We start from the raw sequence: 24,276 nt of genomic DNA on the forward strand, positions 1-24,276 counted from the left end.
AGAACATACAGCCTGAGGACACATTCTAACCTAACTGAGATACTGTTCACAGATAAAGACAAAGGACAGACATTCTCAAACATGAAAATACTCACGAGCACTTCCTGGAAAATGGCTGGAAATGAAATGTAGCTAATTAGAGGGACAGCAAAATACAGAAGTCAGAGACACAGTGGTGGAGAAAAGACTCATGGTCAGCATCTGATACTGAGGGACTGCGGGCACTGTAACCCCAGTACAGAAACCGGGGCAAATTGAGAGCAACAGGGGTACACATGAGGAGGGGGGTAGGGGGCTGGAAACGGGATGGGAACAGGAGGCTGGAAATGCCCTCCACTTCCCATGCTCCCTGAAGCACTGATGCAAAGTGAAATGTGTCTTTAATATTAATAGTAATAGTAGTAATACTGACAATGATTCCAACTCCTTACAATCTCCTGGAAAGTGACTTTTCAACCTAAATCCTCCCTCTGTGTCGAGGAAAAACCTTTAGAAGAAAGCATTAACTAGTTGCTTTTACAAGTGCTCAGTTCGCATATAACAAAAAGAAAGTAACACAACAAAGCGTACCCGAGCCTCTGTTCAAACAACCAGGACACATACTCTGTCCACACTCCGCCCATGTGCTGTACATCACTCACTGACTACAAGAACTCAAAACTACAGCTTGTCTCCCCCCGCCCAGGCACACAGTTTTAAAAGCCCGATGCTTTATTTGTTCAAAGTTTACTCCTCCACCCACTGCGCCCCAGGCCCTGAGGACACCAGCACGGAGCAAACAGACAAAACCCGCTGCCCTCCTGCAGCTTAAGCCCCAGAGCTGAGCCTTCCAGCAGGGCTCTGCCACACCTGTCAGGAGCCAAGTGCTGGGCACTTGAACGTGGCTAATATGAACCTTTCATCATATCTTATTTTCACTCCTTTAAATTTAAAAAATCTCACGTGGCTGATGGCATCACCTTGGATAACACAGATCTGGAATCAGAGACAGAATCTGCATTTTCACAAGTCCCCTGGGTGACTCTCGCACTGGCAGCTTCAGGAAGAGTCCAGGTTCTTGGCATAGGTTCTCCAGAAGCAACCCAAAACTCTCCCCAACTTTCTCCCACCCCCACACCTCCAATCTTAAAGGCCTGTCTCAGGCCATTCCACCTAAGTCGCTCACATCCCTGCTCAGAAGCTACAGGCTTCCTCCCTCTGCCAGCTCTGCAGACCACTTTCTCTTTTTACATCCCTCATCCCCACATAGCCCACCTTTGGTCCTACCACAACCTTTGCCCTGCACCTCCTGTCCCTCTTGCCTCAAATCAAGTTATCTCCCAGTGAGGTCCCCCGGACCCAAAACTTCCTCCTCTGCACTGTCTTCTTAAGCCGACGCTGCCCAGTCAGGGCGGGAAGCACACACCTAGGCTGGCTTAAACATCAAGACTCCACTTCCCGGGCTGCCCTCTTCTGCTTCTGGAGAACCCGACTGCAAGCCCAGGAGACAGAGAGGGGCAAGACCCTGAGCAGCCAGGTTTGTGTTGGAAGTGCGCCTTGAGCCCCTGACATGAAAGTGAAAAGGTGATCGCAGGCAGGTGCCCTTCACAGCCACCCGACCTGCAGACCTGCATGGTCGGGGCAGCGGCCTGGGTGAAGACCCTGACTCTCCGGCCTGCTGGCCCAGCTTTCTGCCCACCTCACTTTCCTCTCCTCTCCCCTGCCCTTCTTTCCCTCCTAATGTCCACCCCGTCTTGGGGCCTTCGGCCCTCAAACCTCAAACTTTGGGGACCCTCTGCCCACTGTCCTCAAGCTCTGAGTCCTCTGGCTTCCCCACACGGAACCCACACTCCCTCACTTTCTATGGTGCTTCCCTTTCTCGCCCTCAGGCCGCATTCTCGAGGGTCATTGGGGTTTCTTGCCCTCCCGGGCCTGTTCGCCAGGGCGAGGAGCCCCTCGGACACGCCAGGAACCTTGGAGAAGCGTCCAGACTAGTTTTCTTGCTTCCTCTCTCCCTCCCCTTCCATCTCACCCACGCGCAGAGCCACCACCTGGGAGCCTCCGCCCATTCCCTCCCGCCCGCTTCTTAACCCCCACGCATCCTTTCCAAACGCGTTGCACGCGCTTGTGGCCTCCCGGCTGGGCCCACTTACATCAGCCCGGCTACCTCCTCCCCAAACCCCACCTGTGTGGTCCGTCCGCTCCCTTCCGCCTAGTCCGTCAGCCCAGTTCAGAAGTACCCCAGCACCCTGCCCAGCCGCTAGTTCCCGCGGGGAAGCGGACCTTGGTGAGACTACGGAGGACACGCTGCATTCCCCTCGTGGGCACTGGGAGTGCAGCGGGGGATTCCCTCGAAGCGCGCGCCCGACTCAGGCAGAGAGGCGGGAGCTGAGCCCTGCGCTCCTGGATCCGCGTCCCTTCGCGCATTCCACCCCCGCTCCTCTTTGCGCCCCCTCGGCCCCGCTCCCAGTCCCCGCACCTCCAGCTCCTCGGCGCACTACTCTGGTGCCTGGGTTCGGCTCCACCCGGCCGGCCGCGGGTCGCCGGTGCGCTCCCTGGTCCTCTGCGCGCTCCCTTGGTCTCCCCCCCTGCACTCCCTGGCCCGCTGCGCGTTCCCCCGTCCCAAGGCGCTCCCTCGGCCCCTCTCCTCCCAGGCCGCCGCGCGCTCTCCCGAGCGCTCCCTGGCCCGCCGCGCGCTTCCCCGGTTCCCCATGCGCTCCCTGGCCCGCCGCGCGCTCCCCCTCCCCCGGCCCCCCGTCAGCTCCCCGGCCCGCTGCGCGTTCCCCTGGTTTCCCGTGCGCTCCCAGGCCCGCCGCGCGCTCCCCTGGCACCCCCTGCACTCCCGGGCCCGCCGCGCGCTCCTCCGGCCCCGCCCCCACCCCACCCCCGGCTCGCCGCGCTCTCCTCGGGCCCCCTTGCGCTCCCCAGGCCCACCGCGCGCTCCTTGGGCTCTGTTCCCCCGTACTGGCCCCGCGCTCACCCGCCGGGTGGCCGTACGGGGACTCGGCCGCGCCATCCTGCAGGCTTGCCAGGATCTCGCCTTTGCCCACGTCGCTGTCGCCCACAAGCAAGAACTTGAGCAGGAAGTCGTAAGCGCGGACAGGGCTGCCCAGGGTGCTCATCGTGCCGCCGCCGACGCCTGCGCCCATGCCCGGCCCGTGGGACGGCGCAGAGGCGGCTGCCGGGCACCGAGGCGCCGAGCCGGCCCCGCTGTCCACAGATCGCGGCGGGTCGGCGGCCCCCGCAGCTGACAGCGCGTAGCCCCGCCCCACCATGCCCGCCCCGCCCCGCCATTGGCGAGCCGCAGTTGCTAGGGCAGCTGCGCGCGCTCATTGACTGGGTTGCCCGTCTATCTCTCTTTCGTCTCCGCCTCCAGGCCATAGTCCACACGCCCCTCCCAGGAAGATCTGTTAGTCGCCGCTGTTGCTAGCCTGGGGGCGGGGCAGGGGCGGGGCGGAGGGCGGGGACCAAAGGCGACGTTATTACGGCCACAGCCAATGAGGTCCGGAGGCGGGGTGAGGCGGAGCCAGAGGGCGGGGAGTGCAGGGGCTGGGCTGTGTCTCGCGCTGCTGTGAAGCGGCGAGGGTGATGCCGGGCCGGTGCGTGGGCCGGGCTTCAGGGATGGCCAGCCTGCTGCTGCGTCCTCCACGTCTTGCCACCTGGAGACGTCGCTGGGCTGGGTGGGGGAGCCGCAAGGGCGGGTTCCGTTCGCGGACAAGCAGCCGGGAGGCCAGGGCCAGGTCGCCTGGCGTCAAGGTCCCTGTCCTGGTGAGCCTGGGCTCGTGGTGTCCCCCACGGTTCCTCCAGAACCTCGTCTTTGTCCCAGAGCGCGTGGTGCGCGTGCCTGTGTGCGCGCGTGCGCCTGTGTACATGTGCACGTGTTCGTGTGTGTGCCTACGTGCTTGTTCGTGTGCATCTATGCGCCTCCGCTTGTGTGAATGTGTGTGTGTGCATGTGTCTGCGCACGTGCGCCTGTGTGCTTGTGTTTGTGCGGGGGGGCTGGGGGAGAGGACAAGGGGGGGACCCTCCAGTCCCCAGACTTCTCTCCCTATCTAGGGGGTAATGGGCGGTGGAGGGAGATTGGCCTGATTGGCTCTCAGATCCAATACCTAAATTCCCATGTAGGTATCGGCCCTGATGGGAATCCATGCCCACCTCTGGACCAATCAACTGTAGTAGGAAGCTCTGGCAGCAACCCACAGGGAAGATCTCTTCAGGCTTGGCAACCTTGTATCATTCATCTTAGAATATCCTCTGAGTATGCATAATCAAGGTCCCCACCAGACAACGCCTGGGGCTCCACCCTTGAGATGTGGGTGAGCCTGGCGGTGCACTCAGTGCTGGGCAGAATGGGGTCTGCGTTCACTCTTGTGCATCCCATCTAATTAAAGTGACCCACTTGCACACCTGCCATCTCCACATTCTGGGCTATCTGCAGCTCTGGGAAAGGCACAGTGACTGGAAAATGTGCTCCCTTGTCACAAGCAGCAGGTGCAGATTTCACGAACACACACAAACATGAGAAGTCCCTGCCAGTCGTGAGCAGAAGGGGCCTATCTTCATCAGCTTGGGCTGCTATGACAAAATACCCCAGGCTGGGGGCTTAAACCGCAGATATTTACTTCTCACTGTTCTGTAGAAGTCCATGACCAAGGTACTGGCTGTTTTGGTTCCTGTTGAGACTCTTCCTGGCTTGCAGATGGCTGCCTTCTTCCTATGTCCTCACATGGCAGGAGTTCTAAGGAAACTAATCCCATCTCAAGGGCCCCACTCTGATGATATTATTTGGCTCTAATTACCTTCCAAAGGCCACATCTCCAGGTATTACCATACTGGGATTTAGGGCTTCGATATATGGATTCGGGGGGCATATTCAGTCCACAACAGGGCCCATGGTGGGGAGGGGCCCTGGGCCTACCCAGAGCAAGAATGAGTCCTGGAGTGTGGAGTTCTGCCCACTGAGAGCTGGGGCTCTCAGTTTGTGCCCACCAATTTGTGTTTGTGCCCACCAATTCCTCAGCTAACCTTTCCTGGTGCCCTTGGATGGTCTCGGGGTCTAGAGCAGGGTGCCTGAACCAGCTCCAGGGGTCTGGATTATTCTCTGTGGTGGATTGTCCTGTGCAATGCTGGATACTGAGCAGCATCCCTGACCCCCATCCATTAGAAGCCAGTACACTCCTCTCCCAGTTGTAACCACTAAAAATGTCTCCAGAATTGCACATGGCAACCCCTTACCTTGAAAGGAAAACAGGTAGGTCCCCCCTCCCACCCCTGGCAGCTCCCATGAACACCTCTTGGCGGATTGTGACTGATCTCAGTTTCCTCTGACTGTGACATTAAGTGGTAAGTGCAGGTCACATGTGACTCCAGGGAAAAGGGGAGGAGAATCTTCCCACACTGTCCCTGGGGCCAGGGACAAGGGTATAAAGTGGTCCAGGCCTATTGTGAGAGCCCCGGGACGTCTGTGGTTGCCCACTTTAACCTCATGGCAATCCTGAGAGGTGAAGCTTGTCATTACTACTATAGTGAGGAAAGGAGGGCTCAGAGCAACTGGGAGGACCAGAGGCCCTGACCATAGCTTCCAATGTCGGAGCTGGTCGGTACAGCAAGACAGCTCCAGTTTTGTTTTGTTTTTATTTTTAAATTTTAAAATATATATAACATACAATTTAAATGTACAGCTCAGTGACATGAAGCACATTCACACTGTGCAACCATCACCACCAATCATCTGCAGAGTGTTTTCATCTTTCTCAAGCTGAAACTCTGTCCCCATTAAACACTAAATTCCCATCTGCCTCCCCAGCCCCTGGAAACCACCATTCTACCTTCTATGAATTTGATGGCTCTAGGAACCTCATATAAATAGAATCATACAGTATTCATCCTTTTGTGACTGGGTTATTTCACTTAGCGTGTCTTCCCTGTTCACAATGTTGTGGCAAGTGTCACAATTTCCTTCCTTTTTAAAAGCTGAATAACATTCCATAGTGTGGATGAACCACATTTTGCTTATCTATTAATCTGTGGGTGGACATTTGGGTTGTTTCCACCCTTTGGCTCTGAGAATAGAGTTGCTTTGAACATTTGTGTACAAGTTTCTGTGTGGACGTATGCTTTTATGTCCCTTATGTTGGCGTGGAATGTCTGGGTCCTGTAGTAACTATGTTTAATCATGGAACTGCCTGTCACCTGTCTTGTTTCTGAAACACAGAGCTCATTCCACACAGTTGGTTTCTGTGTGACATTGTGCAGTGGACTCTGGTCTAGAGCACCATCCAGGGGTCCTTTACTATGAAAGGTGGAGGAAAGAAGGAATATCTGCCATCTGTGGATGATATGCAAAGAATCTCTTTACATAATGTGAAATTTTTATCCCATTTGACTATGGAAAAGCATTTCTTAGTTTCTTTCTCTGATGCTTAAAAAAAATAGACCGAGGAACTAAAAAGGGACTGACCATATTTTCTCCAAAGCCAGGCACTTGCACACACCAATTAACTAATCTTATTTCTCTCCCCTGCTGACAAGTAAATAGCAACTAACAGCTGAGCACAGTTTCACACTGAGTGCATGGTTGCTGATGACTCACCAAGAATTCACAGCCAAGGTGCCAGTTGTTCTTCCGCCATAGAAAGAAAACCTATTTTAGGCAAAAGTGTAACCTCGCGGATGCTCCAGAAAGTACTGAGTCTCTAGACAGAATCAATTTAATGTAGGTTTCCTATCAGAGATTTGCCCCGCCCAGACCCCGCCCTCTTCCCCGACCACCCACCGCTCCAACCACCCGCTGCCCCGCCCAGGCCCCGCCCACCAGCGCCCCCCTCAGACCCCGCCCATCCGCTGCTCTGTCCAGATCCCGCCCACCCACGGATCCGCCCGGATCCGCCCACCCCACGGCCCCGCCCAGACCCCACCCACTGCCCCGCCCGGACCCCCGCCCATCCACGGCTCCGCCCAGACCCGTCCTAACCGCTCCGCCTCCCAGACCCCGCCCACCCACGGCCCCGCCCGGACCCCCGCCCGTCCACGGCTCCGCCCAGACCCGCGCTAGCCGCTGCCCCGCCCGCTGCCCCGCCCGCTCCGTCCAGCCCGCCCACCCACCGCCCCGCCCGGACCCCGCCCGCCGCCCCGCCCTTCGCCCCTCGCCCCTCTCCCCTCTGCCCTCCCCCCTGTCCGGCCCAGAAGGCCGGGTCCTCCGCACGCCACCTTCCACTTCGGGGCCGGGCTCGCGCTTCTGCGCCTCCGTTTCCCGACGCTGGCCTGTGCTGATCCTGCTCGGGACGGTTCACAGCAGCCCACCGGGGAGCAGATGGGAGGGGATCTTCCGCGTCGCCTCCGCCCTCTTCCCCGGGCCCGCTCCGCCGCCCCTTGCTGTCGGGCAGGGATTGGGGTGGGAAGCTAGGGGGCCGGGCGGAAGCGCTAGGGACTGAAGGCAGGAGCCCCGGGAGCGGCCATTCCGGGCCGCACCGACAGGCGGCGCGAGTCCCGCCACGCGCTGCCCCGGGCCGGGCCCGACCCCGGCCCGACCGGGCGGGAGGGTCCGGGGGGCTGCGTGGTAGGGTCTCCGGGAATGGGGGCCGCCCCCGCCCCCTGCTCTTTGGGACCCAGCGAACGCTCCGTCAGGACGGCGGGGAAGCCGGGCGGTGGGCGGCGGGACCCCCAAAGGACAGGCGCGACCTTGAGGACCCGCGAGGTGCCCCTGAGGACCGACCCCGCTCCTGGGAATGCTCCTTTGTGTCTCCGTCAGAGCGGCGCTCGCATCCGTGGACGCACCTGGGGAGTGCCGCGAGCTTGGTTTGCGCTTTGAGGTCAGAGGGAGTCAGAGGGAGTCAGAGGTTTGCCAGAGATGGGACCCTGACGCCTCTGTTTCCCGCCTGACTGGCCTTGGGCAAGCAACCACCGTCCCTGGGCCTCAGTGTCCCCGTTTCTTAAGCGAGAAGGGTTCCTTGTGAGAAGTGCAGGAGGAGCACACGTCACTGGGGTTTGGGGACGTGCTCAGTTACGCCATGTGCTGATGTCCCTGTGGAGCACCTGGGGAGCCTCTACTGGGCACCCTTCACCCTTCCACACACACTGGGGTCCAGTAGGGGTTTGTCCTCTCGTTCAGCATCATCAGAGCATCACGGGCTGCCACGGGGAGAGGGGAGGCACAAACGCGATAGGAGTGGGCCTGGGGCTTGCCCCGAGCTGGGGACCACTGGGTTGAGGTGCCGCTGCGTGTGCACACGTATGCAAACACAAGGCAGACAGCGGGCAGAGGACAGGGTCCCAGACAAGGAGGTTGGCGCTGTCCTCAGGAGGATGGCCTCAGGACACAGGGGAAGGAGCCCCCCAAAGGAGGAAGAGGCCGGACAGAAGGCAGAGACTGCTGAAAAGCAGGAGTTCGACCCAAAGACAGAGCATCTAGAAAGACAAGGGAAGTGTCGGGTTTGCAAAGCCCATCTTCCAATTCAGAACCAACATGGAGCATTTTCTCATGGATGAATAAACACAAATGATTGGTCTTTTATCTAATACATAATTAATATTCTTGTTTCAAATAACACAGGTTTTTAAAGATTAGCTGAAACCACACATGATGAAATTTAGATCTTTAGGGGCGCCTGGGTGGCTCAGTCGTTAAGCATCTGCCTTCCGCTCAGGTCATGATCCCAGGGTCCTGGGATCGAGCCCCGCATCGGGCTCCCTGCTCCACGGGAAGTCTGCTCCGCCCTCTCCCACTCCCCTTGCTTGTGCTCCCTCTCTTGCTATGTCTCTCTCTGTCAAATAAATAAAATCTTAGATCTTTATATTTGGTTCAGGAAAATTAGACCTAAGCCGAAGGCAGGCACTTAATGGCTGAACCACCCAGGCGCCCCCAGGAAAATTAGACTTGACAGAAATCCTGATCTCAAGAGAGCATTTGTAACGGCAGGTGCAGAGTCTATAAAAATCTTGTGTGGATGAAACACGGACGGAATAGTGACACTGGTATGACAAAAAGAATTTCATTCAAATGAAAACTGGAAAGCAATCTACAAACCGTCTCAATGAGGTCAGGAATTAAATTGACATGGTAAAATCCACTCCAGCACACCTTAGTTAGTGGTGATGTAGTTCTGATGGAAAGCTGTGCTCCTGGCACAGGGAGAAAGTGCAGGGACCTCAGAGACAGGGTGTCACCAGCTTGTCCAGGACAATGACAGATGTCGTGATTCACACGCCCACTGGCCTTCAGAATATTTTAAATTCACCTCACTGTCCCCTGAAGTATTAATTAATTCACTTACTACCATTTGTAGGTTTTCATGTGCTTGTTTTTGCTTTTTACAGTTGGGAAATGCAACATACACAAGCAAAAGTGCATGAAAACACACACACACGTACCATTTAATCAATAACCCTAAAGTGAACACTCAGGTTATAAATCACCCCTTAGGTCAAGAAATACATGTCCAATGTGCCAGAACCCTCCCACATGCCTCCCCCATGCAACACCCTCCCTACTATGTGGCCACAACCACTGCCTTGGGGGTGGGCTCCCCCAGAAGCAGACAAGGTGCAAGTAGCTTATATGGGCGTGACCCCGGGAAGCCCCACGGGGTGGGGAGTGACTGAAGTGCACCCCCCTGGGGGACTCTTGGTGCTGCACTGGACCAGAAAGCTCCCAGAGCTCCAGGAGCTGGAGACTGGGAACCTCAGGCTGGCCTGCTGGGAGTCAGTGACCGCTGAAATCACACCGTCAGGGCACCAGCAGCATCTGCTTCTGCCACCACACCGACTTCTGTGAAAGACCACGTGGTGGGACTGACCTGTGTCCACCCCTCTCCCCCATCCATATGTGGAAGCCCCAATTGGCCATGTGACCGTATTTGGAGATAGGGCCTTTAGGTAGGCAGTAAAGGTTAAATAAAGTCATAGGGCCAGGTCCTAATCCCATAGACACCAGAGCATGCTCTCTGCATGTACACAGAAGGGAGGGCACGTGGCGACAAAGTGAGAAGGTCTGCAAGCCGAGGAGACTAGTCCCACCAGAAACCAATGCTGACAACAACTTGATCTTGGACCTCTGGCCCCCAGAACTGTAAGAAAATAAGTTTCTGCTGTTTGCATCCCCCAGTCTATGGCATTTTTTAATGGCAGCCCTAGAAAACTAATATAAGCACAGGCTTGCTTCGCTCTACTATTTTACTACCCGGGTGTGAATTTCTAAAATATAGAGCTTTAACTTTGTAAAAATGGAATGTATATATTATTTCATGTTTTCCTTTTTTGGTAAAGGGCATAGGTAATGAATACAACTGCAGGTTTTTATGTTATTGCTGGGTTTTATTCTATTTATGAATAAACCAAATTTTATTCATCCATTCTACAGTTAATGAATACTTATATGTTAGTTTTCTATTGCTCCAGAGCAAATTACTAGAAATCTGGCACGGTAAACAATGCACACTTATTATGTCACAGTTTCCATGGGTCACGGTGTGACTGGGTCTCCTGCTCCAGGTTTCACACACCTGCAAAGTATTGGTCGAGCTGCATTCTCATCTGGAGGGTCAATGGGAAGAATCTGCCTCCAAGGCTGTGAAGATTGTTGGCAGAATTCATTCCCTTCTGGCGGCCTGGGCCCCCTGGCTCTTTATTTTATTTATTTTTTAAAAAGATTTTATTTTATTTTATTTTATTTTATATTTTATTTTATTTTATTATTTTATTATTTTATTTATTTTATTTTATTTTATTTTATTTTATTTTATTTTATTTTATTTTATTTTATTATTTAATTGACAAAGCGATAGAGGGAGCCAGAGAATGGCAGAGGGAGAGGGAGAGGCAGACTCTGCTAAGCAAGGAGCCTGACACGGGGCTCCATCCCAGGCCCCTGGGATCATGACCCAAGCTGAAGTCAGACGCTCCCCTGACTGAGCCAGCCCGGTGCCCGACCCTTTCTTATGTTTATGCTTTACTTTTAACTCTTACAGAGAACATATAACCAGTTGTGTTTCACTTTTTTCAAGTCTCATATTCTTTGTTTCTGGACTGGGGTATTTTGTTCATTTATACTTAATGTAATTGCAGATACACTTGGCTTTAAATCTACTCTCTTATTATGTGTGCTTTTATTGTCCCACCTGGTCCATGTTTTTTACTCTCTTGTCTTCTTTGGGATTATTTTTTCCTTTTACTAATAGGAAAGTTATAAATTCTCTATTTTTCAGTACTTACTCTAGAAATTACAACATGCACAGGTAATTTATCAGAGACTGAAGGTAATCACTACCTTTACCTTTACTCTTGAACACACAACACAACACCTTAGGACAACTTACCTTCTAAATGAAAATAAAAAGTGAATTATTTTTCAAATTCTTTTTATCATACAAGGCTTACTGTTATTTTGTACAATCTATTTAATTAGATTTTCTCATTTATATATCACTTTCTGTGTTCTTTACTCCTTCTTGTGTTTCAGCTCTACAACCTATGATCACTTTTGGCTGTAAAGCATCCTTTTGGTTTTCCTTTGGGAGGGTCTGCTGGTAGAAAATTGCATCATGAGAAATAAAAGCAAATGGTCTTCAGTCTGAATAATGTCTTAAAAGTTCCAAGTGTTAAGCCCCAATGAGTGTGTGAACTTGTGAAACTATGACCCTCTGGCTTTCTTGCCGGTTCCCTGTGATGGGGTGGCTGGTGTGAGGGTCTGGCCCTCTCTCCTTTCCGAGCCCCTGCATCTCTCCCTGCTGAGGACAGTCCCTTAGTCTGTTTGGCTCCCTACTGTGTTGCCGCCCTTCCAACCCTTTTCCAGGTGTGGCCTCTTCTCTACATTTAGCTGTGGAGAGTCTGTTCTGCCAGTCTTCAGGTCATTTTTTTAAAGATTTTATTTGTTTATTTGACAGAGAGACACACAGCAAGAGAGGGAACACAAGCAGGGGGAGTGGGAGAGGGAGAAGCAGGCTTCCCGTGGAGCAGGGAGCCCGATGCGGGGCTCGATCCCAGAACCCCAGGGTCATGACCTGAGCTGAAGGCAGACGCTTAAGCACTGAGCCACCCAGGCACCCCTCATTTTCATTCCTAAAAACTTATTTTCCCTGGGCAGTCATATTCTTTTGGTGACAATCATTCCACCATTTTTTGGCTTCCAGTATTAGGGTTGGGAAACCAGACGTTAATCTTTTCAAAGCAATCTGACTTTCCTTGCTGGCTACATTAGAGATTTCCTGTGCCTTTGGTGACCGACAATTTTGCTGTTACTTGCCTATGTGTGAAACTTTAGTTTATCTAGCTTAAGATTTGGGGGGAACTTGGATCTGAGGGCTGGTGTATTTCATCAGTTCTAGAAAATTTTTAGCCATTTTCTGTTCAATTATAGCCTCTCCCTTTCCCCTTTTCTGGAACTCCAGCTAAATGTCTACTATTCTTCATGTGTCTTACCTTGCCTGTAATTTCCCTGTTTGTCTCCCTGTGCCACATTCTTAATGACTTCTACTTTTTTTAATTTTTAAAATATTTTATTTATTTGAGATAGAGCAAAACACAAAGGGAAATACAGGCAGCCCGGCGTGGGGCTCAAATCCACGACACCAGGATCATGAGCTGAGCCAAAGGCAGGCGTTTAACCGCCTGAGCCACCCAAGTGGCTCATGTTCATCTTCATGATTCCTCTGACATCTTCCAGTTTGCTAATTCTCTCATCTAAGCTGTTAAATCGGCCCAGTAGACTACATTTTAATTTTTTAAAAAGATTTTATTTATTTATCTGACAGAGAGAGACAGCGAGAGCAGGAACACAAGCAGGGGGAGTGGGAGAGGGAGAAGCAGGCTTCCTGCTGAGCAGAGAGCCCGATGTGGGACTCGATTCCAGGACCCTGGGATCATGACCTGAGCCGAAGGCAGACGCTTAACGACTGAGCCACCCAGGCGCCCTTCATTTTAATTTTAATGTAGTTGATGTAATTGATTAATTGATTAATTTTATTAATTAATTGATTAATTTTTTTATTGATAAAATCTCCTCTGGTTCTTTACAAAATCTGCTTAGTTACCTTTTATAGTCAGCTGTGAAAATTAATCAAAGAAAGTCTCACCAAAATGGAGTCAGGAGGCCGGCAGGGGGAGCTCTGTGTCCAGCACTGGTTATCAATTACAGACCCACCGGGAAGAGAGGCACCTTGCAGGTGGGTCCAGCTTTACTAACGCGGCTCCGGGACGGAAATTTTCCTGCTGCCCCGGCAACAGCCCAGCCAATGAGAGATAGCCATAGCTCAGCCAATGAGAGATGGTCACAGCCCAGCCAATGAGAGAGGGTCACAGCCCAGCCAATGGAGACAGCCACAGCCCAGCCAATGAGAGACCAACACAGTCCCCTCCTTCCGCTATTTATTTGTATTTTATAACATGGGCATAAAATAGAAATGCCTACAAATTAAATAGGTTATTGTTTATGTACATCAGTTGAATTGACTCGCATTTAGTTGATCAACAAATAACAGACTAAACCTGAAATAGTTCTTAGTTTCAGTCTCAAGTAGAAAACAGTATTTAAGCTGCAAGGCAATACACACAGTAATATAACCATTCTTGTTCATTCAGAGCCATTACTGTTGACAAACATTGTAGATTTTGGTGCCACTTCTGCAAATACGTTGAATCTTCTGTTGTTTAGTTTTTATTTAGCTCATTGTTGATGTGAATAATCTATTATCTGACCTGTTTTCAATAACTGGGGTTATCCAGGTGTCATGCTTATAACCCCTTTCCTCTAAAAAAGAGCCTCCTCTCCCTGTTCTCCAGGCTTGCCCCTGGTTCTGCCAAGCCTGCTTATCCTGGGTTGCAATTCTCTGCTGTTCCTAGATAACCCCATCTTTGCTAGTAAAATAACTGATAGTTTTATTTTTAAGGTTAAAAGAGCCCATCCTTAAAATAAATCTCTCTCTCCAGGTATGTATCCTGTCACCTCCTTCCTGGGAGAACTCCAAAATACAGGGAGCAAAGCAGACTCAAATCACTAGGGAGACGGATGCTAATTGATAATCCACATGTATGAAAATTAATAAAAGAAAACCTCACTTGATGGAGACGGAGGCCAGAAGGGGGAGCTCTCTCGCCCTACCGCCCAAGGGACCTATCTCCCCTCACCCAATCCCAGTGTTCTGGCGGCCCGGTCCCGCCCCTCAGCGCCTCACCCAATCGCAGGGTGCTCTGGCGGCCCGGTCCCGCCCCTCAGCGCCTCACCCAATCGCAGGGTGTTCTGGCGGCCCGCTCCCGCCCCTCTCACGCCTCACCTAATCACTGTGCGTGCGGCCGGTGGCTTTTCCCTGGCCGGAGGCGGTCCGCGGACGAGCTTCGCTGAACATGGAGGCTCTGCTGAAGCGCGAGCTGGGCTGCGACCTCGTCAAGGCTACGGGTCACTCGGGGGGCGGGTGCATTAGCCAGGGCCAGAGTTACGACACGGACAGAGGACGCGTGTTTGTGAAAGTGAACTCCAAGGCGGAGGTCAGGGCCGCCGTAGGCCGGGCCAGGGTGGGTGGGTGGTGGTCGGCGACTGAGGTCTGGGTGGGGCTGCAAGTCCGGGTCTGGGGTCCTGGTGTGGAAGGGGGGGTCCGAGGTCCGGGATTCGGGGTCAGGAATCGGCGTGAGGGTCGAGATTCAGGACGGGGTCTGGGGTCCTGGTGTGGAAGGGGGGGTCCGAGGTCCGGGATTCGGGGTCAGGAATCGGCGTGAGGGTCGAGATTCAGGACGGGGTCTGGGGTCCTGGTGTGGAAGCGGGGGTCCGAGGTCCGGGATTCGGGGTCAGGAATCGGCGTGAGGGTCGAGATTCAGGACGGGGTCTGGGGTCCGGGATTCCGGGTCTGGGGTGGAAGTGCTCCAGGCCCGGGTCGGGGTCCGCACCGCAGGGCCACAGGGCGGTGGCACTTGCTGACCCCCTTGCCCTTCAGGCTGTGTCTGGGCGTTCCTGGGGTCGCGTACGCGGGGTGAGCCATGTGAACCCCAGGGCGGGTAGCGGACCCTCTGGGCGGCCCTCTCGGGACCCTTGCGCCCAAGTATGCTCCCCGCTGCAGTGTGGACGGTGGTTCCGGGGATGGCTTTCCAGTGATGGATGTGGCCGCTACTTTGAGAAATCCCTTGCTTGGGAGTTTTGAACAGGGTCTGGTAGTAGCAGCCTCTTGTTCTGGGGTTTATTTGAACTTGCAGAGATCAAAATCCTTTCTGGATTATTGAAAATAATTTAGCCACTGCCTTTGTGAGTTTGGGCCACTGGACCACAGACCGGGCAGCATAGGCAGCCGACCTTTATTTCTCAGTTCTGGGAGCTGAGAGTCCACTTCTATGATGGGAAGGCCACTTCTCCCTGTGTTTTCAGTGTCAGAGGGGCAAGGGAGCTCCCTAGGGTCTCTTCTGTCAGAACACCCATCCCATTAAGAGGGCTCTAGCCCTTGGAGCCTAATCACCTCTGAACAGGGTCACATTGGGGGATAGGTTTTGACAGGGGAACTGGGGAGGGGGCACCAGCTTCAGCCCACTGTAGCCACCCACTCCAGAAAATTCTGTTTGTACATGAACCTTTTCCCAAGGGCCCTGTAGAAAACAGGTGAGCCTCACTGCTGAAGCCGTACTTGCTCCTGGTTGCTGGTGTCACTTCTGTGCCCAGTTGGGGTGGGTCACCCCAGTGTTAGCCAAAAGGCCCCGGCTGGCTCCAGGAGACAGTGAGCAGTTGGTGGTGCGGTGTTTCAGATACGGGCGGAAAGACTGACCCCAGTACCTAAGCCCTCACGTCACACACCTGCCATGCTTTTATTCTTTCTCTGGATTCTTGGGGTTGTTTTCATCTTCTTCCCAGACGTGAATCCCACCTTCCGTGACGGGGGGTGATCTCTTTCCGAATCACCGCTGTTTCTCAAGACCCACCTTCAGTGCTCTGTTCTGCAGAGATCAGTTGCAGGTCCTGCCGCACAGCCCTTTTATAGGAATCTGTCCACATTTGTGCTTGGGGTTAGCTCAGGCAGCCCTTGTGCAGTCATGCTGCCCCTCCTCACATTCTCCTGCAGGGCTGCTCTGTTTTCTGGTTTTGTTTTCTCATTTATGTGGCATTTGCCCTTTTCCTGTTTGTATTTCCACCTTCGCTGGCATTTGTTATAGTTCAGAATGGGTGTTAATTACAGGGGAAGCAAATACTTTCCAATGATTAAAATGGGCCCACTTAGTGACACTTTCTGAGCATTGTTCTTGCGCTGCTATGTCTTCAGGTTCTTACTTTTTCTTTTGTCATCAAAGTCAATTTTCTTTCTTTTTTTATTAAGATTTAATTTTTTTTAAACATTTTATTTATTTATTTGACAGAGACAGAGATAGCGAGAGCAGGAACACAAGCAGGGGGAGTGGGAGAGGGAGAAGCAGGCCCCGATGCGGGGCTCCATCCCAGGACCCTGGGATCATGACCTGAACCGAAGGCAGGTGCTTAAAGACTGAACCACCCAGGCGCCCCTTGAGATTTAGTTTTTAAGTCATCTCTACACCCATCGTGGGGCTGGAACTCACAACCTCAAGATCAAGAGCTGCCCGTTCTACCGACTGAGCTGGCCAGGTGCCCCAAAGTCCATTTTCTTTTTGCTAATCTTTCTCCCCTAAGTTCCTTCTGGTCCTTTGGCAGATAGTTCTGAACATGTAGTTTTCTAGCTTTCTGTGGAGAATACTGTGTGAGTCATGCAGACGTATTGGCTGTAGCGTAAACATTGGCTGGTTGTACGAAAACAGGACTTTCTTTTATGCTTTACCTTGTAGGAAGTGAAAATACCTTGCGTGCTCCTAGGAGAACACCACCTGATCGCTCTTCCTTTTCCTCCTCAGCCCACTTGAATTGACCTGCTCTAAAGAAGAGTATTCTTACCTGTCTTGCGGTTGGTTCCTCTCCCCCTCCTCCCTTAAGCTCCAGATCTTTTCTGTAGCACTGCGCCCCCCCTGCTGCCCACTTCTCCCTCGCTCTCCTCGCACGAGCAGCAGACATTTCTGAGGTTCCTCCCCGCCTCTCCCGCCATGATTACTTATGAAGATCTTATTCTACTCCTCGCTTCCTTTTTCACAACCAGTGCTCTCCGCCAAGTAGCCGGACGGCGGTTCCCCTTCATCTCCTAAAGAGAACGTTCAGAACACGCCCAAGGCGCGGTTCATACCTTCCTCCTCAGGGATGTCAGCTCTCCAAGGTAGTATAATAACGATGATGTTTATAAAGTGTTCAGAATGGGCTCCGTAAGTGTTAGCTGCTAGCTCGGCTACTCATGGCAGCAAGCCTGTGAGCTTGGTACTGTTATTAACCCCATTTTTACAGGTGAGGGAGCAGGCCCAGAGAACTTAAGCACCTTGCCCTAGGTCATAGAGTCAGTCCAGAGAATAAGGAGAGGAAGGTCCCTGGCAGCACTTCATAGTAGACCCACGCTGGAAGCCCAGCTGTCCGTCCGTACACTGGGCGAGCCCATTCTGGAATACTCAGGGGAGCTCTGCCGCAGTGAGAATAAACTCTGACTGTTGATGCACCGGCCTAACAAAGGCAGTGGGACAAAGAAGCCAGACTGTTGGCCTCTGCATGTACAAGGACAAAGCAGACGTGACACATCTGTGGGGAGGGGGATGTGAATGGCTGGGAGCAGAGGCGCCTCTGGGCAACAGTGTCCTGTCTGTGTCTGGGGGGCAGTCATGCAATGTGCAGACTTTGTGAAAATTGGAGTCAGACGCTCCCACTTGTGCCTTTTTCTGCTCATACTTCTGTACCATTTTGACTAAAAAAAAAAAAAAGGCGCGACTTTAGAGGGAGTAGCTACTGAGTCTGGGAAGTTAGGGAAGATTTTTCTGAGAAGTCAGAACATATTAAGTTGAAATCTGAAGCATGATGAGGAAGGGTCTGACTTGGCAAAAGGTGGGGGTGGTGTTCCAAGCAGAGGCACCCCTACACATGGGGGCTTCGATCTGTGAGGAACTAGAAGAAGGCTGTAGCCCAGGAGCACAGGGATGTGTGCGCACATGCTGGTGTGTGCACACGTGTGCATGGCGGTGTGGGATCGGAGCCCAGGGCAGGGACCCCAGGTGAGCGTAGAAAGTGGGCAGGGCCAGACCCTGTGGGGCTGTCACACAGGTTGCTAGCTTGGGGCGTGTTCCAGGCTGGGATTTGCCCTTGGTAAGGGTCCCTGCCGTGGTGAGCAAGGAGATGAGGTGGAGGACAGTCGCTGCAGTCTGGGGGAGCAAGGGCTTTGGGGGGAGGTTGGAAATGGTGGTTAAGATGGGATGGTTTCCCGTACAAGGTTGGAGGTGCCCTCGAGCCTGGTGAGAGGTGGCCCCAGGTGCCTGGCATGTGGGGGTGGAAGGCCAGGTGGGACAGGGCTGTGGCTGCGGTGCCGTCTGGGGGGGGCCCGTGGACGCAGTCCAGCACCAGATGTTCGGTGGGATATTAGAGGCCTTCCAGTTCCCTCTCTGGAGAGACTCAACGAGAGTGTAGAAGGGGGTCCAGAACAAAAAGCGCTATCCCTCTTACTCCTGGGCAGCTTTAGTGCATAATCCACTCTGCCCGAAAGCAAGAGAATGCCCTGCGTCTGTTGAGTCTGCAGTCAGGATAGCCTTGGCTTAAAATTGTGATGCCTGAGAAAACGTGTCTACGTAGACTCTTTCCAGAAGTAGCCTTGCTCTCCCTTCTCTCCCCACCCCTCTGTTATTTTTCGGAAAGGCCAAAAGAATGTTTGAAGGTGAGATGGCAAGTTTAACTGCAATCCTGAGAACAGACACCGTGAAAGTGCCCAAGCCCATCAAGGTCCTTGACGCCCCAGGAGGCGGCAGCATGCTCGTGATGGAGCACTTGGACATGCGGTATTTGAGCAGGTCTGTCTGGGCACCTTCTCTGCCTTCTCCTTTGCTTGGCTTTGTTTCTCTTTTTTTTAAAGCATTTTTTGAGTCTTCAGACTTTTTTTTTTTTTAATTTTATTTACTTATTTGAGCGAGAGAGAAAGAGATGGCACGGGGGTGGGGGCAGAGGCAGAGGGAGAAGCAGAGTCCCCCCTGAGCAGGGAGCCTGGTGCGGGGCCCTGAGATCATGACCTGAGCCGAAGGCAGTCCCTTCACCAGTTGAGCCCCAAGGCACCCCATGGCTTTATTTTTCTTCTGAGTGGTTTTGTCATACCTGAAAGCTTGCGTCTGGGGTGTAATTTTGAGGAACCTGTGACCCCACACATCACGGGTGCTGCAGAATGAGTGATATGCTCCACACGCCGAGGGCAAACGGGAAAGGAATCTCCCAAGGTGAGGTGCTGACAAGGAACCCAGCTGCCAGGGAAAGGCTGGGAAGGAGCATCAGACAACCAGGGCCCTTCATCTCCCCTTTGCTTCACCGAAGCCGACTGTATATCCCCTTGACCTGCTTTCCGTGGCCTGAGACTGTGCAGGAGGCTGTGACCCCGAGATTATGTGCCATACACTTGGCTGACACTCTTTATTTCACAGCCATGCTGCCAAGCTTGGAACCCAGCTCGCAGACCTACACCTAGACAACAAGAGGCTTGGGGAGACACTCCAGAAGGAGGCCGGCACTGTGGGTATGCGGCTGTGTGGGCGCGAGGGCCCCTCGAAGACACTTGGCTGGCGTGGGCACGTGGGTGGGGTCTGTGTTGTGGATTCCCAAGGAGAGCAGTGTCAGCCCCACGGCTAGGGGTACAGTGGACACAGTGAATGCAGTTCTGTACCATAACACAGTGCGTTTGGAAGAAGTAGTATTTCTGGACTTGAAACCCCGTCCTGTTACGGTTCCTTTAACCCCTCCTTCCCCAGAAGAAAGCCCATCAGAGTTACTCTGGCTTTCTGTACGGTGCCTTTTCTCCTGAGAACAGCCACACGTGAGGCACAGCATGGTGGCCCTCACGTCCAACCTTCGTAGAGCCGAGTGTGGTGTTGGCATGGAGAGTACCTTCCGGTATTTTCATCCTTTCACGTTTGATAATCCGCGTGCGGCCCTGGGGTCACTGTGCGAGCAGGACAGCTGACGCACCAGGAGCAGGCGACCGAGAATCTGCTGTGCCAGACAGATCCTGTCAGGCCCCATCCCACCCCTTCCAAGCCCATGTAGTTCAGGCCTTCGGGATGTGCTGAGTTTGGGGGAGCCGCAGGGAATGCAAAGGAGGCCATTTCAAATCAGTTCATTCTTCACAAATGGCCGGGGCTCAGCTGGCCACCGAGAGCCATCCTTTCCTGTTGTGTCACGGGGTGAGCTGTTTTCCTCGTTTTTTGGATGCAGTGTGGTCGCTCCTCTGAGCATCCTCTGGTGCCTCTCCTGGGCAGTGTGGGTGTCTTGCTTCGTTGCGTCTAGTGGAACAGGCTCTGGTCCTGGGTCCTGAGGGTCTATGGAGAGGGCCCTTGTTTATCTCTGGATGAGGACACGAGGTAAAGGGCACCCCAAGGACAGGCCTCGAAGCTGCCTTGAGCTCCAAGAGCAGCCTGAGGGAGTGTGGGACTAGTTGTCTTTCTTGTCTTCCTTTTGCTTACAAGGGAAAGGAGGCGGGCAGGCGGAACGGCCCTTTGTGCACCAGTTTGGGTTTGACGTGGTGACGTGCTGTGGATACCTCCCCCAGGTGAGTGACACCAGCACTTTGCCTTCCGCGTTCCAGTCAGGTCGGCTGCTCAGGGAAGGAACCACTTCTCCCTTATTCATGAAATTTAGTAAAAGTCTTTGCTCCCTTTTTCTCTTTGCTAATTTTTAAGAGGCCAATGTGAGGTTTACCCACCTCACATGCTAGGTAAGCTCAGAGAAACAGGACCAATGAGTCAGGATGCTGGATTTCAAGGTGTGTAAAAATTAGAATTAGGAAAAATTTATTTCCTACTAAATCCTCAAAGATAGCATGATGCAAGTGGATTGTACCTTTCAGTTTTATGATTTTGTGGTTGGCTCCCTGGGAATTTGGGCCCCGGGGCTCTACTTGACGCCCGGCAAATGCTGAGTGGGGAGGGTGGTGGTTACGCTCTTGGAGGGTGCAGGTGGCTTCTCAGAAGAGGCACATGCTGAGTGAGCTGGGAAACTTTCAGAGGTTCCTAGTGGGCACAGTAGACACTATTCAGGTTCTGGAATGTGGGGAGAGGTTGTCCAGGAACCTGCTCGGGGTGGCGAGTGGCTGAAGGCTGGGGTTCCCCGGTCCCACCTGCTCCATGCAGCTCCGGGGGTGTTTCAGCTGGCTCTGCTCCTTCCTCGCCTGCCTGTAGCTCACCCCGTGTGTGTACAGACACCTGCGCATGTGTGTGCACGCCTCTGGGAGGGAGTCTCTGTAATTAGGCGGTATTTGTTGCCCCTGTACTCGTGCGTGTGTGTGTGTGTGTGTGTGTGTGTGTGTGTGTGTGTTGCGTTGCTTCTGGGAGGGAGTCTCTGTAATTAGGCGGTATTTGTTGCCCCTGTACGTGTGTGTGTGTGTGTGTGTGTGTGTGTGTGTGTGTGTGGCGTTGCTTCTGGGAGGGAGTCTCTGTAATTAGGCGGTATTTGTTGCCCCTGTACGTGTGTGTGTGTGTGTGTGTGTGTGTGTGTGTGTGTGTGTGTGTGGCGTTGCTTCTGGGAGGGAGTCTCTGTAATTAGGCGGTATTTGTTGCCCCTGTACGTGTGTGTGTGTGTGTGTGTGTGTGTGTGTGTGTGTGTGTGTGTTGCGTTGCTTCTGGGAGGGAGTCTCTGTAATTAGGCGGTATTTGTTGCCCCTGTACGTGTGTGTGTGTGTGTGTGTGTGTGTGTGTGTGTGTGTGTGTTGCGTTGCTTCTGGGAGGGAGTCTTTGTAATTAGGCGGTATTTGTTGCCCCTGTACTCGTGCGTGTGTGTGTGTGTGTGTGTGTGTGTGTGTGTGTGTGTGTGTTGCGTTGCTTCTGGGAGGGAGTCTCTGTAATTAGGCGGTATTTGTTGCCCCTGTACGTGTGTGTGTGTGTGTGTGTGTGTGTGTGTGTGTGTGTGTGTTGCGTTGCTTCTGGGAGGGAGTCTCTGTAATTAGGCGGTATTTGTTGCCCCTGTACTCGTGTGTGTGTGTGTGTGTGTGTGTGTGTGTGTGTTGTGTTGTGTTGCTTCCCTCCTGGTGGTCAGCATCTCAACAGCATCTCGACGGTCTCCTTGAAGCGGGCTTCACATGACTCTTCATGTTACCACTCTGGGGAGGGCAGTGCTGGCTGCTTGGGTGGGGGCTGAAGAGGGTTCCTTGGGGCCAGGTGGATGGTCAGAAATGAGCCATGGGTTGGGGAAGGCCAGCCAGCTCTGAGCTCTGTGCTCCCATGTGAGTACAGGTTGAAAGAATGTGTCCTAGAGCTCTTCAGAGTGGTCTCTGTTGCTCTGCTCTGGGAGGGTCCCCTGCTTCTGGGACAGGGTCTGAGGTCCCAGCCTGTCCACGAGACACCATCTGCCTGGTCAGCTGCCACGCCTTCCACAACCTACCCTTGCGGTCGTGCCCTTCCGCTTTGGGCTTTTTCCTTTGGCTCTGGCATTTTCCTCTGTCCACGCAGGTGAATGACTGGCAGGAGGATTGGGTCACCTTCTATGCACGGCAGCGCATTCAGCCCCAGATGGACATGGTGGAGAAGGGGTCTGGGGACAGGGAGGCCCGGGAGCTCTGGTCTGCTCTGCAGGTGAGAGGAACCTCGCCAGGCCCTGCAGGCCCGACAGGGGAGGCCCTGAGGCAGGTGCAGCCACCTGTGGTCCAGGTCTGGACAGGAGGTGGGCTGGGCCAGCCAGGGGGTGGCTGTCGGTGTCCCTCCACCCCGCCTGGGCTGTGTGTGTCCGTGCGCATCTGAGCGCCACACTCAGAAAAGCACCTGCATCCCTCCCACACGTGTTGGTCACTTTGCTGAGAATGCGTTTCCTCCCTTGCAGCTGAAGATCCCTGACCTGTTTCGTGACCTGGACATTGTCCCAGCCCTGCTCCATGGAGACCTCTGGGGAGGAAACGTAGCAGAGGACTCCTCTGGGCCCATCATTTTTGATCCGGCTTCTTTCTACGGCCACTCGGAATACGAGCTGGCAATAGCCGGCATGTTTGGGGGCTTCAGCCGCTCCTTCTACTCTGCCTACCACAGCGCGATCCCCAAGGCCCCAGGGTTTGAGGCACGCCTGCAGCTCTATCAGCTCTTCCACTATTTGAACCACTGGAATCATTTTGGGTCAGGGTATAGAGGGTCCTCCCTGAATATCATGAGGAATCTCATCAAATGAGCTTCCCTGCTCTGGAGGGGGCCTCAGGCTCAGGTGCACCAGGTCCTAGCCAGACACCTGTGGCCAGCGCCTCCCATCCCCCACAGTCCTGTCCATCAGGGCTTGTTCCCCGAGTTGTCGTGCTAACTTTGTCCTCCTGAGGTTGTACATTTCCTTAGACTGCATAGCTGGATAAAACCAGCTCTGTGTGGGTGGGCCCCGTCGTGTGGGCCCCGTTGAAACCCCTGCTGCCCAGAGGCTGAGCAGGGAAGCGGCCGGTACGCCAGGTGCTGCTGAGGACACATTCCCCTGGTGGCTCCTCCCGTGTCATCTCCAGGAGCAGCTCTGATGTTCGGGAAGATGCTTCTCGATGGGTTAGATGGGGGTGTAGACATGAAACCAGTACTGAGGACAGCTTCTAATGCCCAGTTTCAACTGAGCACATTCCCTTTCTTTCTGTGCCTCCCTGTGCGTCCTGCCACAGGCCGACCAGTCTGGAAGCTGATTCTGGGAGTGACCAAACTGCTAGTCTTGGGTAAATTTAGGAGCCACCGAATCCCTCCTGTTGGCACCCCATCTTGCCTGCCGTTTTCCAAGCTTGTGAGTTATTCCTTTTTATAAAAAATTGCTAAACCAGTGGCTTTCCCTTCCTCATCTTAACAGTGATGGGGAATATTCTTGAATGGCATTGATGCTGAGAAAGTCTTTTGCATAAACATTTGAATAAACTTTCATTGATTTCAATGATGTACAAGACTGTATATTTCCTTCATTTGCATCGTAATTCAATGTTTATCTTAGGTGTTTGCCAAGAAACTCTGGCAGGGGCAGAGTTTGTGATGTATTGTGACAATAAACAGGTACAACTGTTGTTTCTTAAAAGCAGTTTTCTTTCTTGACTGTACAATCAGAGAATAGCACAGAGTTTTCAAAGAAGGACGGGTGTAGCCCGAGGACTGCTGCTGTGGGCCGCTCCGGGGGGCCTGGTAAACAGTGGACAGTAGAGAGAGGTCTGTGCCACCAGCGAGTGTGTGGCCAGGGCCCCATGCAGGACACAGTGTCACAGCGGCGTGGCAAGTGCTTGGCAGACAGGTGGTATATCCGTGTCTCCTGGCTTTGGTGGTGGTGCAGGACTT

At 53.4% G+C, this 24,276-nt stretch overlaps 2 protein-coding genes across 2 annotated transcripts in view; one reads left to right on the forward strand and one right to left on the reverse strand.

Annotated features, from left to right (window-relative positions):
- RAB40B (RAB40B, member RAS oncogene family) overlaps positions 1-3,200 on the reverse strand; it is a 25,587-nt gene extending 22,387 nt beyond the window's left edge. The window contains exon 1 of the mRNA XM_027625770.2: positions 2,960-3,200. Coding sequence (XP_027481571.1) covers positions 2,960-3,128 — 169 coding nt within the window. The 5' untranslated portion in view covers positions 3,129-3,200. The remainder of the gene's footprint in view (positions 1-2,959) is intronic.
- Positions 3,201-14,252: 11,052 nt separating this feature from the next.
- LOC113908062 (fructosamine 3 kinase related protein) lies at positions 14,253-24,022 on the forward strand. Its single transcript, XM_027567979.2, has 6 exons — positions 14,253-14,454; positions 18,671-18,822; positions 19,441-19,532; positions 20,479-20,561; positions 22,456-22,578; positions 22,823-24,022. Exons 1-6 carry the CDS (start codon positions 14,314-14,316, stop codon positions 23,159-23,161), a joined length of 930 nt encoding a protein of 309 aa, XP_027423780.1. The 5' UTR covers positions 14,253-14,313; the 3' UTR covers positions 23,162-24,022.
- Positions 24,023-24,276: the final 254 nt, after the last annotated feature.

The sequence above is a fragment of the Zalophus californianus genome, chromosome 16 (assembly GCF_009762305.2).
Source record: "Zalophus californianus isolate mZalCal1 chromosome 16, mZalCal1.pri.v2, whole genome shotgun sequence".
Taxonomy (NCBI): domain Eukaryota; kingdom Metazoa; phylum Chordata; class Mammalia; order Carnivora; family Otariidae; genus Zalophus; species Zalophus californianus.